Source organism: Mirounga angustirostris, unplaced genomic scaffold (genome assembly GCF_029215605.1).
Source record: "Mirounga angustirostris isolate CCGP_5_RB_7025 unplaced genomic scaffold, mMirAng1.0.hap1 SCAF_14, whole genome shotgun sequence".
In the NCBI taxonomy this organism is placed as follows: Eukaryota; Metazoa; Chordata; class Mammalia; order Carnivora; family Phocidae; genus Mirounga; species Mirounga angustirostris.
Window position 1 is genome coordinate 28,343,174 of NW_026991722.1, and position 15,785 is coordinate 28,358,958.

Here is a 15,785-nt window from a genome sequence, read left to right on the forward strand (position 1 = left end):
AAGGTCGGACAGAACCAGGGGAGTGAGCCATCTGCACCAGCTACCGTGGGGTTATCTGTGAGAGCACAAAAACTGCCTTTCTAGCATCATGGCCTCAAATGTTATGGACGTACCCCAAATATATCTAACTTTTCCTTCCCTTAAACAATTCATTTTAAATCTAACATCTAGAAATGTGGCTCGATAGACATGGCAAGAATATGACCACCTCAGAAAGAATCGATGCCAAAACCATACACACACACACACACACACACACACACCCCTTCCACAAACTCTGTCTCTACCATGTGCCTTTTCAAGCCACAAAACATCACACAAGTCTTTTTTCCTCTTCATTTTTATAAATTTTTGGATAAAAATGAATCTTTAGCTGGGATGCCACTGTGTGTGAGTCTAGCCGTGGACGGGGTATGGGTTGATGTTGATTTTCTTACGTTTCTGTGTCACATTCCCTTAGCTCACCTGCAAATTTGTGTGAACATGTGAATAAGTGATTATCAGTTGTCAATAGTTGCCAGAAGGCTTGCTGGTTGTCTATTTTTAAAACCTCGCTGCATCAACAATGGATCGACAAGGATCCACCGAGGACACCTCACCCCAAACCAGCAAGGATTCATCTTTGACTCTCACCCTTGGAGCCCTTTGTTTTGTTCATTCTCCTTCTCAAACTCCTCACTTTCGACTCTTTGTTCTTGTCCCCAGCTCTCTGTGTGATCTGGGGCCACTTCTTACCAGGACCCCAGGTCCTTAGTGCCCCTGCAGGATAAGGGGACACATAGGATGTACCCCACATAGAAGTACAGTGAGGGCATGGTGAGCTCTTGGGTGTGAAACAGATTTAAAGAAGAAAACATTGCCAATATATGGAATTCTTGCTACTGGAAAATGACTTGCTTATCTCCTCACAGAGGTACGGAACAATGGGAGCCGTAGGGCAGGCACTGGGTTGGAAAGGTGATAGAAAGGTTCATATTGAAAGAAGGACAGGCGCAGGGATGGAGGACCACAGCTGTCTCTTTTGGGTTTACCTCTCTTTGTATACATGCTCTGTCTCAACTGGGGTGTATGGGGAACACAAGGACCTCTGTGTGTCTGCTATGTATTTGTGTGTGTGTGTGTGTATGCTTACACATTCCTGCACTGACAGGAATCCCCTTCCAGAGACAGGGAGGGTGATTTTCCATCTTTACTATCACCAAGGAGTTCCTCAGAGAGCCGTTGCCTGCTCCCTCCCATGGTCTGCCCGTGATGACCTCCAAACAGCATTCTGGCCAGAGACAATTGTGGGCTATCTCCTGCCCATGATCAGCAAAACACAACCATCTGCCTGTGCTAGAGTCTGAGATTGACCTGGCTGCCACACCTCGACTAAGTCATTTGCACACAAAGAGTTCAGAAATGTAAGTATACTGTCCCCAAAAAGAGAAATACAGGGGAGAACGCCAGCCCGCCCTCTACGTCCTTGGTTTAGCCTCTTCCTCTGCTAGGCTGCCCACCACCATGTATTACAGACATCTTGGCCTATGTTTTCCCCCCACTATAAAATATTGAGAGACAGCAGAAAGAGGTGGCTTTGTTTGAGAAGACATGAGGGAGAAGATGAAGGAGAGGGCAAGCTCCAGGTCATTGTCAAGGTTGACAGGGTCAGACTGTCAGAGAAACTGGAGATCCATTATAGGGGTTTCTGCCCTGGCCCCAGCTTCATCTGCTCACGACCAAACTATGGGGCATTTCCCTCTCCCGAGCTTCACAAAAGGATCAGTGGACTTACCTGTGGCTGAAATCCTTTGAGGTCGCTGGCTGCAAGGTCACTGGCTGTGAGGAGCTGGAAAAGAACAAAGGAGTCTTCCTGAGTGATACTTCTCCAAGTCTGCCCACAGTATCCCCAGGACAAATGATCAGCAATGGATTTACCCCACTGCCCAGATCTGGAGCTCGAGAAGCAGAATCGTAAAAGGCAAACATGCTATTTCTGGGCTAGGAACCTAGACCCAACAGCCTTCTCACCTTGTGTCCACCACACCTCTGACTTTACCTCCCTCTGCTGCCCTCTCTCTATGTGCCACCAATTCTACTAAGGGTCTTAAATTACAGATCAGGGACTATGTGTGGACTTCGGCAGGTCCACAGGCTCCTGAAATCGTGCATGAATTTATAGATGTATAACACTTCCTTAGGGAAAGGGCCCTGACTTTCTTCCTACTATCAAAGTAGTCTGTGATACCAAAGCTAAGGAGACAGTTATAGACCATCTCCTCTGGGAGGGCTGCTTCTTCCTCTTCCTCTCCCCCTTCCCCCTCCCCCTGCTCCACACCTCCCCTTTCTTCTCCTTCTCCTCCTCCTTCTTTTTTTTTTTTCTTCTTCTTCAATCAGACCAGTAAAAATAACCCTTCCCTTTACCCACCTACATGTGACTCAGTTTCCCTTCATCATATATTACCTTTGATCTTATATACTATTTAGGTGTTCATGGCTTATGCCTCCAATTGCCGTGGTTTAGATATTTTCTGTGTCTCTGTGTTTAATCAATATTAAAGGGTCAAGTTCATGTTTTGATATTTTTGCATCCTCTCCAGAAAGCACTAAATAGAAGCATACGATTAATTACTAAAATAATCACATTCTTTATTGTTGCTCAAAAATGCTGGGAAATTGTAGGATAAAGAGAAAAAGGGCAGATGCTTATTTTGATTCAAGGAGTGTGGCTGCTAGCTTTGTTAGGCCTGGAGAGCGTTTGCGAAAAATAGGAAAGATTTCATGTTTGCTGTAACAATATTTTGTTTGGTTCAAGAAAGAGAGGGAGTCATGCTGGGCTCCAGTGCCTCCAGCCTTCAGGAAAGCTCAACTGGGCTGTTCAGCTTCTCTATATCACTTTGCCAAAAATGATACGTAAAGTGGTGTTAACTCCGGCACAGAGCAGAAATGAGGTGGAGAATGTACCCGCCGTACCTTTGTCCCCACACCCAGTCCTGAGGGCTAGGTTCCCGGGGCTGCAGGTGCCCAGAGAAGGCGGCATTCATCCTGACGGACAGCCAGCCAGATTGGCCCCTCTGCTTGTTATGAAATAGCCACGCAACAAGCCACTGGGGCACTTGGCCAGTCACCAAGGGCCAAATCTAATCATAAGACAGTCCCCGCCTTTAAGGAACCCACCGTTGGGTCAAAGGAGTAGATACGTGTATGTCAGGGTGAGCAGAGGGTAGCAGCAGAGTGTAAGCACCGAACTGTGCATACGCAGAGCAAGAGAGGTCAGGGTGCTGTGGCCGAAAGAACACGGAGCCTGAACTGAGCCTTGCAAATGGAAAGGCAGCAGGACAAGGTGGTTCAGGTGGGGCAGCTGCAAGGGCCAAGACCTGGACAAAGGACGTGCCCTTCCCGACACTGATCCCTTGGCATCTCCTCATGCCGGCCACGGCACACATTAAGGAGGAAGGAGGGAATCAGGAGACACTGAGGATCGAGGACGGCCGGGGTATCCCGCAGAGTGTCTGTTGCTTCCCATACTTTTTCTTTTTTAATCTTACAACTGCCATGTGAGATAGAAAGCAGCCCCACTTTACGGATGGGAAAATTGAGACTTTGTGGAGGATAAACAGCATTTTCTAGGTCACAAAGGTAGTACATGCATTTGGGGTTTAAATCCAAAAATCTATTTTCCCAAAGCTCATCCTCTCCTGTACAATGATGCCTCTGGATGACAGCATGCTGGAGATAGATTTGTTGAGGTGCCATGTGTAGCAAATAGATGAGTGCTACTTTTTTTGACAATGCGCCACAGGCAGTAATATAAAGCATGTCCCGATGAATGACCACTCATGGACCCTTCTTCCAGACATTCTTTCATTTAATTGGCAAGGACAATTTACTCTTCCGATCTTATCAATGCAGTCTAGGCCTCTAACTTGAGCTTGAGCAAAGGTTAGGGTGGAGCTAGGGAGGAGGGACAGAAAAGTTGGAGGGAGGTTTGAGCATGGGAGTGACCACTGCAAGGGCAGAGCCACCAACAGGTGTTAGCATATAGGACCAAATCTCGAATTCTCTAGGCTTTGGGAATCCAGCAGGCAGGCACCTTTCTCCCCCACCCCTACCCCCCGCCCCTTAACAGAGTTCACCAGACAGAGAGAATGCGTGAGACAAAACATCTACTTCCTCCTAGCTCTGAGATGCTTCATCTGGAAATCAACCACAAGCGTGTTCAAAGCATCTCAACATATGCACTATTCCCTCATGTCAGCGCTTTTGGGATTGAGAAGTTGCCAGATCCATCTGTTTGGATATAGAGATGTGGCATCTTTGGTTATTACTTGTTACTTCCCTAGCTCAACAAAATAAGGATCTATCCTACCTTCCTGAAAGCCTGATATCCTCTTTCCTTCTCTTAAAAGGAAACCAGATGCATACAATTTAGTTCTTAATTGTTTAAGGGTCTGTTTTGTGCTGTCCTGTGTATTTTTTATTTTTTCACCTAATAAGACCATGCCCAGTAAGACCATGATTTATATCTTATGTAACTTCTGCATTCCTCAAAGTGATGAGAGGAGTCTAGACAGGTGATTAGTCCGTAAATACCTGTTGACTAAATGACTTAAAAGGAAAGTGGGGAATACTGTCAACCTAGAGGCGAGGGCGAGAATGGCTCAATTGCTGAGCCTGGAGAGCAGAAGTGTGAGAGACGGCTTATGACACCCTTCAAGTCGACAAGAGGAAATGGCACTCAGTATCTAGAGCATTTCCTGCATGAAGTAGGCACTCAGATATTTCAATGAATTAATTAACTTACATGATGAGAGCAAGCTCTTCTCTTCCCACTGTAGGTGTATGAGTGAATATTGGCTTATACTTCAGTAGGTGTCAAAGGTTAAATTGAAGGAAAGACGGGATGAAAGAGAAAGAGGTTGAGCAGTGAAGGAACCCACTACCACACTGAGAGGGGGAGCTCCCCTTCCTGGGGATGAAACCATACAATGGGCCCGGGGCCATTTGGATCTGTTAGCTTATCCAAGGTGGGTTTGGGGGAGGCAGTGAGGAAGGTATCAGGTGTGGTTATCAAGTAACTTCTAGAACTCCTGAATTCCTTACCTTGGGGATTCTGACTACTTCCCTCACAATCTAGCATGCATTCCAGGTGTTATCTGACCTGGGAAACAGCCCAAGGCGAACCCTGCAACCTCCTCCCTCAAGGGTTCCTGAATGAGCTACGTGTACAGAAGTCTGCTTCTCCCCAACATCCAGCCAGGAACCCCTGCCTGCCTGGCTCCTGGCTTCTACCCTTGCTGTAACCAAATACATGAGCTCTCGGGCCAAACACAGACCCTACTCCTTGACTACTCCCCTCTACCAAGCTGATTATTTCCTAAATGTCTACACATTCTGCACCCAGGAAGGAGAAAGGGCTGGCCTTCAGCACTGAAGTGTCGTGCTCAGATGGGGCTTAGAAATACAGGACAGGAAGTCCTCCTGTATTCTGCAATTGCAGCCCACCTAGATCTGGACCCCCAAAGAGTTTCAGGACCTGAAGGAGACAGTTGAAGATCTCTGGGTGGATGAGAAACGTCACCGTGTCCCCAGTGGGGTCAGGAGGCACCTCTGCTAGGGAACTGGATCAAGGGAAGGTGGTCGAGTCCGAGAGCCCCCACTGGGTCCACCTCTCTCTCCCTTCAATCACAGCAGCTCTGCTTTTCTCTCTTTCATGTCCACAAATTAATTTGGAGTCAAATGTTCTGTCACTAAAACAAATTTAAACCTTCCAGACTAAGTCCTTATTTTGCAGAAGTTGATAAGTGACTTCTCAAGATCACGTGGCTAGTTAACAGGCCTGGGTGAGGCCTTTAACCCCCAGTCCCTCTGCAGAAACCCCTGGCCCTAGACACAGCTGGCTGCCTGCCTCTGATGAAAGTGAGACACATGTGCGCAGAACACAGGGGAAACTGAGGCCTGGGCAAGAGGACACGAGCGTGTCCCTCCACAAAGCCACTGCCGAGGCCATCCTCCTCCAAACCATCCCCCTACTCAGAGGATGGCCTCATTCTGTCCCAATGGAAAAAAACGTTCCCTGCCCAGAGCAGCCTGGCAGTGTGCAGGGAGGGATCCATGACAGGGAGGCAGAGAGGGAGGAAAATGCAATCTGCCATGGCTCTGGGGACTTCAATCAGGCTGAAGTTAATGAAAAGGATCCTGCCTTTTCCCAGGACTGCTAAATGTCTGCACTGCTCCCAGCAAGAGGGTTGAGCGGGTGTTGGGGGAGAAGGGCAGACAGAATTATATTTAAAAGGCAAAGGAAGGAGAAAATTCTTTCATCTCCCTGGTGGAGTGGCCAGTGTTCCTGGGGCCCTGTCTCAGACCATTCTCATTCCTGACACGTCTTGCTGTTCTCTGGAACGGCCCACATTCAAAATATTAGGATGATGACCCTGCTTTCCATTTTTGAGGAGCTGCAATTTCTCTCTTGGCACAGTTGTTGTGTTTTTCTTTTTCTTTTTCTTTTTTTTTTTTTGGTCTCTCCAAGCCTAAGGGGCCGGGACTAGGGAGCAGAGAGGAGGATGAAGGAAGCTGTGGGGCCCTGAGGGGGCGAGAGAAGAGTCTCTTCACCTCCTGCTCTTCTGCCACCCAGCTCTCTGCGTGGGGGTCTCCCTTTGCTTCCCTCATCCAAAGTCCCCTCCATCCAGCTGCAGCCAGCACCATCTTGTGCCCTCCTGCACTGCCCCTCAAGCAGCTACCCTTCTAGCTGCTAAATTCTACAGCATCCAAAGTTTCCTTCAGAGGAGGAGAGGAGGAGAGGAGACAGCTTCCTTTCCTCCCTATGCCCGCCTGCCCTAGGAACATCATTTCCCCTCTCCTGGCCCCTGGTCAAAAGGACACATCTCCTTTGGGGCAAGTGCAGCCTAACACATCCCCACAGATCCCCCAGGCTGACCTGGGACACATGCATCTGGGAAGGGGGTCACTGACACAAAAGGGAGGGGGAGAAGGGTCACCCTGGACATCTGTCCAGAAGGATCTCAACATTGCAGACATGCAGCTGGACAGATTGAAGCCTGGTTGCACTGAGGATCCTCTAGGTCATTTGCTCTTCCCCCATATTTCTCTCTTGTGGGCCAGAGAAATAAATGATGGCATGGGAGATGGATGGGTGGGTGGGTGGGTGGGTGGGTGGATGGATGGATGCATGGACGGATGCATGGGCAGATGGATGCATGCACGCATGGATGCATGGGCAGGTAGGCAGGAGATAAAAGAACAGAGCAGAGATGGCTTTAGGGAAATAAATGCTCCATTTTTAAACTGTCTTTAAATATACCATCCTTTCATTAAATAAAACATCTACTTAAGGGGCGCCTGTGGCTCAGTCGGTTAAGCATCTGACTCCTGATTTCGGCCAAGGTCATGATCTCAGGGTCGTGAGATGGAATCCCATGTTGGGCTCTGTGCTCAGCAGGGTGTCTGCTGGAGATTCTCTCTCCCTCTCCTTCTGCCCCTTCCCCCACTCACCCTCGCTCTCTCAAAAAAAAAAAAAAAACACCTTCTACTTAACCCCCTTTACACACACACATTCAATCTGTTCCCCTTTCCTATTTTATAGGAAATGGATCTTTTTCTCCCTGTTTACTTTGTGAAGTGTCACTCGCTTCCTCCTTTGTCTATAGGATGGAACCTGAATCCCCTCCCAACCCAGCCCCTCAGCCCACACAGTACAGGACAGCCTCTGTGGAAGGCACTGTCCCAGCAAGCTGAGACAAACACCCAATCAAATGTGTGACTGAGTTTGTTGGAAACCAACTAGCCCCACTCTCTAACTTGGCAAAAAGGAAACTGAGGCTCAGAAAGATCGTGAGTCACCCAGTGGATAATCTGGAACAAAGCCAACCCTATGTATGCAACTGAGAGCAAGTTTTAGATGACCTCACATGGAGGACTGGGAGACTGTGAAAGGGCCCGGGGAGCTGCAAGGTGAGTCAGGGGTTAAGACAGAAAAAAGGGAAGAAGGTGAAGGTGATTTCCACCAAGCAGCAGGCTCTGGAAGCACCCACCAGTAGTGAGCCCACTGCTCCACTGGCGCCACAGAAGGAAATGTGGAAAGTGGAACAGGGAGGTGAAACGGAACCATCAGGTTGCTGCTCCTCATAGGGCCGATAAATGGCCATTGCTGTATTAGTTAGACTCGGAGGAAGAAGATGCGTATCCTAGCCTGGTTTCAGCTCAACTCAAGGTGGGATCTGTCATGGGCTCACTTCACCTGTCTGGGTCTTCTTTTACTGCCTATAGAATGAATTCTGTGTTCTCTCTGACCCTACACTTCTAGCACCCCAAAGTGTCCTTAGCTCAGGGATGAAAAAGAAATGGAACAGACGGTCTCTAGTTTCTTCCCTCTTCTCTTTTCCAGCAACTCTCCCTGCCAAACGCACACCTTTAAGAGGCTGTCTACACTGTCTGGAAGAATCCCTAATCAGAAGGACGGAAGGGAGGGCGGTGGGATGGTCTTGTACTGCATCTCTATTACTGGACTGGTGTGCAAACAGGAACTTAGACAGATGGTCACTCAGACTGCGATACAGGTTCATCATCCCAGTGAGCCTGCAGTCACATCCACATTCGAGCTCAAGGTAAACAACCTTACAATTCTGAAAGCATTAGTCCACCTGCCAAAACACTTGGGGTATGTGGTATAGAAGCCAAGCAGCTGGCTTCCCATCAGCCTAAGAAACAAGTAACACACTTAAAGCTGCCATCCTGGTCCAGCTGGGTGTCCTTTTGCTAAATCCCCTCAACCCTCATGGAATTTTAAAGGTTGAACCTGAAACCACTGACAGCTCCAGCCTTAGCTATGGAATCCCTTCCCAAAGAGCAACAAGGATGACTAATAATAACTGAATATAACTCTAAGCAAGCCTGGTCTTGATTTCTTATTTATTTTTTTAAATGACGGGGTCTAATATTTACAGGTGAGATCTCTAACAAAATCCCCTAGGTATGCAGCCAAACGAGCTTTACTTTTTTTTTTTTTTTAATTCCATACATAACCTTGCACATATAGTCTATGTTCTAATGGTGGTATGTGTATTTGGTTATTGTCCAAGTCACAACTATTTCCACTTCTGAGTGGGAATGTCTTTAATCCTTCTTCTTGAGATTAGAGCTATAACCACAGACACCTAATGACAGAAGAGGACTCTAACGCCCTAATCTAGAACTCCCTGAGACAATGAGTCTTGTTTTATGTTACTTCAAACTGGTGAACTTGTAGAAGCCTGTCCCACCCTTTCTGAAATTTCCATTAGAATTATTTTTAAATGCCTTGTTCCTTAGACCAAGAAAAACAGATGTTAGGGAGAGCATCTTAGGTGGTGTTGGGTGGGAAGTTTACAAAGGTCAACCTGGTATAAATTGGTGTCACGTGACATGGGTGTTCACAGCCCCATTTCTTAAGGATTTCGGTAAAGAGTAGCTCAAGGAGGTTAAGTCATTTCTGAAGGTAACAACTGGTAGGAAGTAGAATGGCTACGGAGCCTCGTTTGGCTGGCTCATGTTCTTTGTCACTACATCCTAATGCTCTGAACCCTCCTCTTCGGGGAATGCGTGTTATCAGAGGTTCCATCACATCCTCTGCGATGACCCGACACCTCAAAATGAACCATGCATAACAAACTTAGAGAACAGTGCTTTTCAAAGTGTACCCTAAGGAGCCCTGGATTCCACAGAAGGGTCCTGGAGACTATGAGCAGGTGAAAGATGCGAGCTGAGGTGAGGCGTTCCAACCCCCAACCCACTTTATCCAGTTATTTCATATTGGACTTCCTGTTAAGATGATTTAAAACTTTGTAAAAAAGAGATTTGGAAAACTCATATCTTAGAAGGCCCTTAGATAGGGGAATACACCATTCACAGTGCTAAGAGAATATACCTGGGGAAAAGAGAATTAACCTTTAGAACTCATTTTAAGAACACATTAGACCTCATTTTAGGAACACAGCCTTTAATATTTGCTGTGAGTTACTCATCAGGAAAATGCATTCTCTTCCTTTCTCCATGCTTTCTGCTGGCAGTGATGTCTGCTCTCTTCATTTGAAGTTCAGCAAGCTACATGCTTAAGAAAGCATAACTAATTTACCAGGAAAGCAAGGAGCTAAAGATATGTTGCTTCTCAGGAGCACAATCTGGGCTGTAGGTCCTTTCTTTCAAATGAAATGAAGAAATCGCATTGCAAGCATCTGTGGGCTGTTTCCAAAGTCCGTAAAAGGCCAATAAAGGAGGTTCCTCTCATTGAACATATGCCAAGCAAGGCTGGATGCTGAGGCAGGGAGGGAATCCACCCCTGTCTCCCTCTTCTCATCATTTGCTGAGTTTCTGCTTAGAACTGACCAGATGATCTGCTCGCTTGGCTCTAAAACTAGTATTAAAGCTTTCAAATGCGTCCCCTTGGCGAATCCCAGGAAATTGATTTACATCCCTAGGCTCACTCACAGCAGAGAATGGAAAAGTCAGAAGGTGCTTGCTTTAGAGAGGGTCTGAACACTAGAGTCAAAAGCTCTGCTCCTCAGCTCGGTGTAGCCAATTTGGCTGAGAATCTGGGTCCCTCAGGCCAAATCTGGAGCAATTAAATCAGTTACAGGTGAATATCTAAAAGGGATACAGTCAAACAGGACCCAGTGAGAACTGAACCTCGTAGATGCAAGTAGTCATAGCTTTTGTAAGCCTCAGGCAAAATGGAAGGATCTCCTCCAGAAAGCCTACCCTGAACTCTTGGGAATGATAATATGAAAAATAATTTATTTTTCAAGACCCACTTTTGCCTGTGATTGTACCACGTAGATGCTTTAGCTTTATTATCCCTCTTAATGTTCACATTACCAATGCAGGGTAGTATTGTTCTCAACAGTTAATAGTTAAGCAAACTGAGGCTCAAACTGGTTAAATAATTCACGGTTATGGAGGAAAAAATGGCAGAACTGGAATGTGATCACGATGCTGAATCATGACAAGGCCAGTCCTCTGCCTAAGGCATCTATGGCCCCCTTCAGGCATCCCTAAATGGATTGGTGCTTTCTCCCTTCCTACCATGCCAGGGAGTCAGCCCTGGCTCCAGAGACATTTTTAGCATGGACAGCTGTGCCCCAAATGACCTGCCACACAGGTAGGAGCCAGGCTTCCCATGAGCTCCAGGTAGCCGCACGGCATAGGCATTTAAGGTAATGTCCTACTGCCTTGATCTTCCCCTCAAATTTCTCTGAACTCAAGATAACATTTTCAGAGGAGCTCTGTTCATGAATCCTGGCTGACCAAGACTCACTAGAGTCTGCCCTGTGCATTTACACTGCCACAAACACTGTTGCTTATCATGTGTATCCTCTCTTCCTAACCAAGTTTCTACCCTCTCTCCCACTCCCTCCTTTCTTTCCTCCTTTCCTTCTTCCTTTCCAGCTAATAAGGGCCAGGTTCCAGGCACCATCACAGATGCTAAGAATCCCCATATACTATTTAATGCTTTCCAGGGATCAGCTCATATCATTATACCTTCTCAAGAACCTCATGAGGCCGTACCATGAGTGCACCCATTTTACGAATGAGAGAGCAGAAACTTAGCCACATGAAATAACTTATTCAAAGTTGCAAGACAGTAACCGAGAGAACCAGATAGTCTGCTCAGTTCCATTTGAGACCAAGGCCTATGTTCATTCTTAACTACTCCATATGTGGGGTGCTAGTCTAGATGCTGTCATGGGTCACACCTCCTCCCACCTAGAAAAGATCTCTGTCTTTTAGGGATGCTAACTAAGACACAAAGGAGGCAGGTGTTCATTTAAAAAAAAAAAAAAGTAACCAAATCAGTAATGAGAAGGGGATAGTTGCATTCTAAGGAAGAATAATATCATTGTGATCACATAAGTGGGCACTTCCAATAATACACAAAAATGGGAAATCCCAAGTACTCCATCTCTGTTACTATAGGCATGAAACATGGCTTATGTCCTCCTTGAATGCAGCAGAGCATGAGGACCAGGAGGAAGAAGTCATCAGGGCAGTTTTGCACCTGACAGAAGGATGGAGCTGGGCAGCAGCAGGTACAATCTTCAGGGAGGACAGACAACCATCTTTATCAGAGATAAAAGAAGTGAAACTGGAGTCCTTCCTCTCATTTGCAAGAAACAACCTGCACAAACTAAAATTTGAAAGACAGTCTTTGTTTACCAGATACCTCTGCTTACAGTTTTCATCAGAAATATTAGTTAACTATTTTTAAAGAAGATCTGGTTGTTTGCTTATTCACTTTATTTAACCAAGAGAAACGTGCTCGTTTATATGCTGTGCTTTTGGTTGAAATGACAATATCTTTGAGCTGCCGTTTGTAAACTGTTCGCACAACCAGTGTGCAATCTCTTTCACAAATGACCCTGCTTTTGCATTAGTGTTACACGCCCTGCAAGTGTTGAGTCCTCACTTGGTCCTGCCACTCCCTGGGACAGGAGTTCTCTGAGGACCGAGACATCTGGCTGTTTCCAGAGTGGTTCTTCACCATTGACGATAGGCTACAGGGTCTGCCACAGCTTCTAAAGATGACCCCCAATATATTAAGCTAGCAAAACACCTTCAGAAAATAGGACTAGAATCCTACCATGATGACTTTGAAGGAGGCATGATTCCGTGGCATATATGCACCCTGGTACTTTGTTAAAAATCTGTCCCTCTTGTATTTTACACAGGACTTCTGGAAATGGTTCGGCTGTTTCCTGCGGGGGGCGGGGGGTGCATGTATCTGTTTGTGTTTCATGTAGTCCTGCCTTGACTGTGGTTTGCTTAAAAATGGTCTCTTGTGATTTCACTCTCAAGAACAAGAAGATCGTCTCACAGAGGTATCCGGAAAATGGAGGTCTCCCCTTTATCAAAGTAGCTCAGTCAAATGTGGATTCTATCTACCTACACCTCTTCTCCAAATAAGGTATCCTTATTTTGCTCTCCCTGAAGTCTCATGTGTGCCTGACTCACAGCCCACCCATTTTTGGACAAACTTGCCCATAATTTCTGGCTGGCTCGGTTGGAGATGCCTCTCTATACATTGCCCACTGAGAATGAACAAAATGAATGTACAACACAGATGCTGCATCAGCAGGACTGGATGTAGCTGCTAACTCAGTCTGAGACCCCTTAGTAATCATATGCCCAAGCCATTTATTTATAGCACAAACACAAAGGGCCTACCACAGGGACTGGCGATGTTCACTTCTGCAGCCATATTTGGCAATTCACTGGTAGTGCGACCTCGTGCAATTCACATCTCCACCTGGCTCTTAGCATTCCCCACCTCTGACATGAGGAGCTCTGCAAGATCACCTCACGATCTGACACCCTGGGAGTCGGTGAAAGGCTACGGGTGGCCCCACCGCTCACCTAGGGCATTATCAGGCTTCATACAGACCACCTATTATTACTAAAGGTACTTGGGGGTGAGATATCACAGAAGATGGTGGAGCGGTCAGATGATAAGAAGGGCACCTGGCAGAACTGAGGAGTCAGTGAAGCCTAAGCGTGTCTTTAGAAGAATCCATGCTCTCCATCCCTCGTTGGTCTTTCAGAGAGTAAGCGGTCTCTTGTTTCTCTCCACATCCCTTCCTACTTAAGCCTGGTTTCAGGCAAGTATCCACTATCAATCCGTTGTATCGTAATCACCGTGTGACTATTCTCAGGATAGCCATTTGCTATGTTTCACTTTTAACCAGGCAAGAAAAATTGGGAGTCTGCATGTCATTTGATAAAAAGAAATTCCAGATCTAAGGAATTTGAGAGAGGCCCATCATTTGGAGGGCATTTGCTACATGGGAGACATATGAAGCAAGCCTGACTCTGGGGTAGAAGAGGGACAAGAGTGGGGGGAAGCCACAGATACAGCAAAGGTGAGTCATGTCAACGGCAGGGCCCCATCCCTCCAGTCACCCTATGGCTTTCCTTGACCTCGTGTGATATTAACAGGAATCTCAATTCTTTTTTTTTTTTAAAGATTTATTTATTTATTTATTTGACAGAGAGACACAGTGAGAGAAGGAACACAAGCAGAGGGAGTGGAAGAGGGAGAAGCAGGCCTCCCGCCGAGCAGGGAGCCTGATGTGGGGCTCGATCCCAGGACCGTGGGATCATGACCTGAGCCGAAGGCAGACGCTTAATGACTGAGCCACCCAGGCGCCCCACAGGAATCTCAATTCTAAGACACACAGCTTATTTCCACATAAAATTTAAGAGTTTGACAATAGGGCTGTCTTTTAATTATTTACTCTGTAATCGACTAGGTGCTAAATGGCTGGTATTCTTCATAGCCAAGTCACAGGGAATGTTGCCCTATTTCATGATATAAAGTGTTTTCTTTATAACAAGAAGGAAACACGAGATGGATAAAGTACTTTTAATCCCTAGACCTAAAAAATTTCAAATGATGATCTCACTTAATCATCCCAACAGCGATACAAAACCGAAAGGGACAGAAACTATCCTGCTTGTTTGACAGATGGAGGAAATGAGGCAAAAAAATTGGTCAGTGACTTGCCCAGGGCCATGTTCCCGGCTGAAGAAGTCTTACTGTGGAAGGGATCTTGGGGGGTGGTTATCCAGACCAGCCTCCCTCCAAAGCAGGAATCCCCTTCTCAAACTTCTCTGACAGATGGACACCCAGCTTGAACACTTCAGAGGAAGTGGCACTTGCTATTTTAGTGCCACAGCAAGAGTCTAGAGCAAGCTCTACCTTTATTCTGTTGAAATATGCCTCACTGAAACTCGTCCCCAGAGTCCTGAGAACAGAAACTAACTGCTTGTTTTTTTAAACCATCATGATCTTCCTGTCAAGTAGGGAATGTGAACCCCATTTTACAGATGAGGAAACAGATGGACTCACCAACCCACTCCAGGCCGCACATCTCAAGTTAGAACCAGACGCCAAACCCAAAGGATCTCAGCCTCTTCTCCTTTCCCATGCATTCTCCAGCTCTGCACATGTGCACAGGGCTCCAGTATGCTCAGTCCTCCTGCCATGAGCTGTCCTTGGCACTTTGGGTTACACGTATCAGATCTGTACATCCCCGGGTGGAATGTCCCAAGTGTTTTCAATTCTTCTTCTCTGTATATGGTTCCCAGTGTCATCACCGTGTAGCTTATAAATGCCCCCCATGCACACCATAGTAATTGTTACTAATCAGTCTTGTGCTGACAAATCTTTAATATCTAACTCTCGGAGGCTAGCAAAACCCAAGTGTAAGGCATTTGACAGTTAACTCCCATAGTGTAAAGCACTCCTACTGTTTCAGGCTACCAACCTGAAGACGCTGATTGCAGAGCTGGGAACAGATGTGCCCAGTTGACTCGCACCACCATGAGCCGGCTCTATCCAGCACACCGCTGGTGTACCCATGGGTCTATCTGCTAGAGACCACGGACAGCTGGACGGGAACTCAGGCCAGGTAACTTGTATGGAACGACACATCCCAACAAGCTCAGGAATTAATATGTCCTCTGTGCAAATCTTGGTGTGCAATAAGCCCGGCTATTGAAAAGAATAAATGTGAAAGATGCCGGTAAAATAAAATTTAAAAAAACTTAAAAAAATTTTTAAAAATTAAAAAAGAAAAGAAAAGAAAGATGCCAGTATTCATCCAATAAAGTCATGCAATAAATATTTATTTTTCTAGGAACTGGGCATATAATAATGACAATAAAAAAAAACAAGTCCTTGCTTTCAATGAGACAGACAATAAAGTAAAGTGATAACAATAGGAATATTAATAATGGTGTAAGCTGTCAATTTTAAT

General features: G+C 46.2%; 1 protein-coding gene across 3 annotated transcripts in view; it reads right to left on the minus strand.

The window, feature by feature from the left end:
- SETBP1 (SET binding protein 1) overlaps positions 1-15,785 on the minus strand; it is a 365,686-nt gene that overhangs the window by 177,817 nt on the left and 172,084 nt on the right. For all 3 annotated transcript variants that reach the window (XM_064577664.1, XM_045886796.3, XM_045886798.3), the window contains exon 3: positions 1,775-1,828. In XM_064577664.1, coding sequence (XP_064433734.1) covers positions 1,775-1,828 — 54 coding nt within the window. The remainder of the gene's footprint in view (positions 1-1,774; positions 1,829-15,785) is intronic.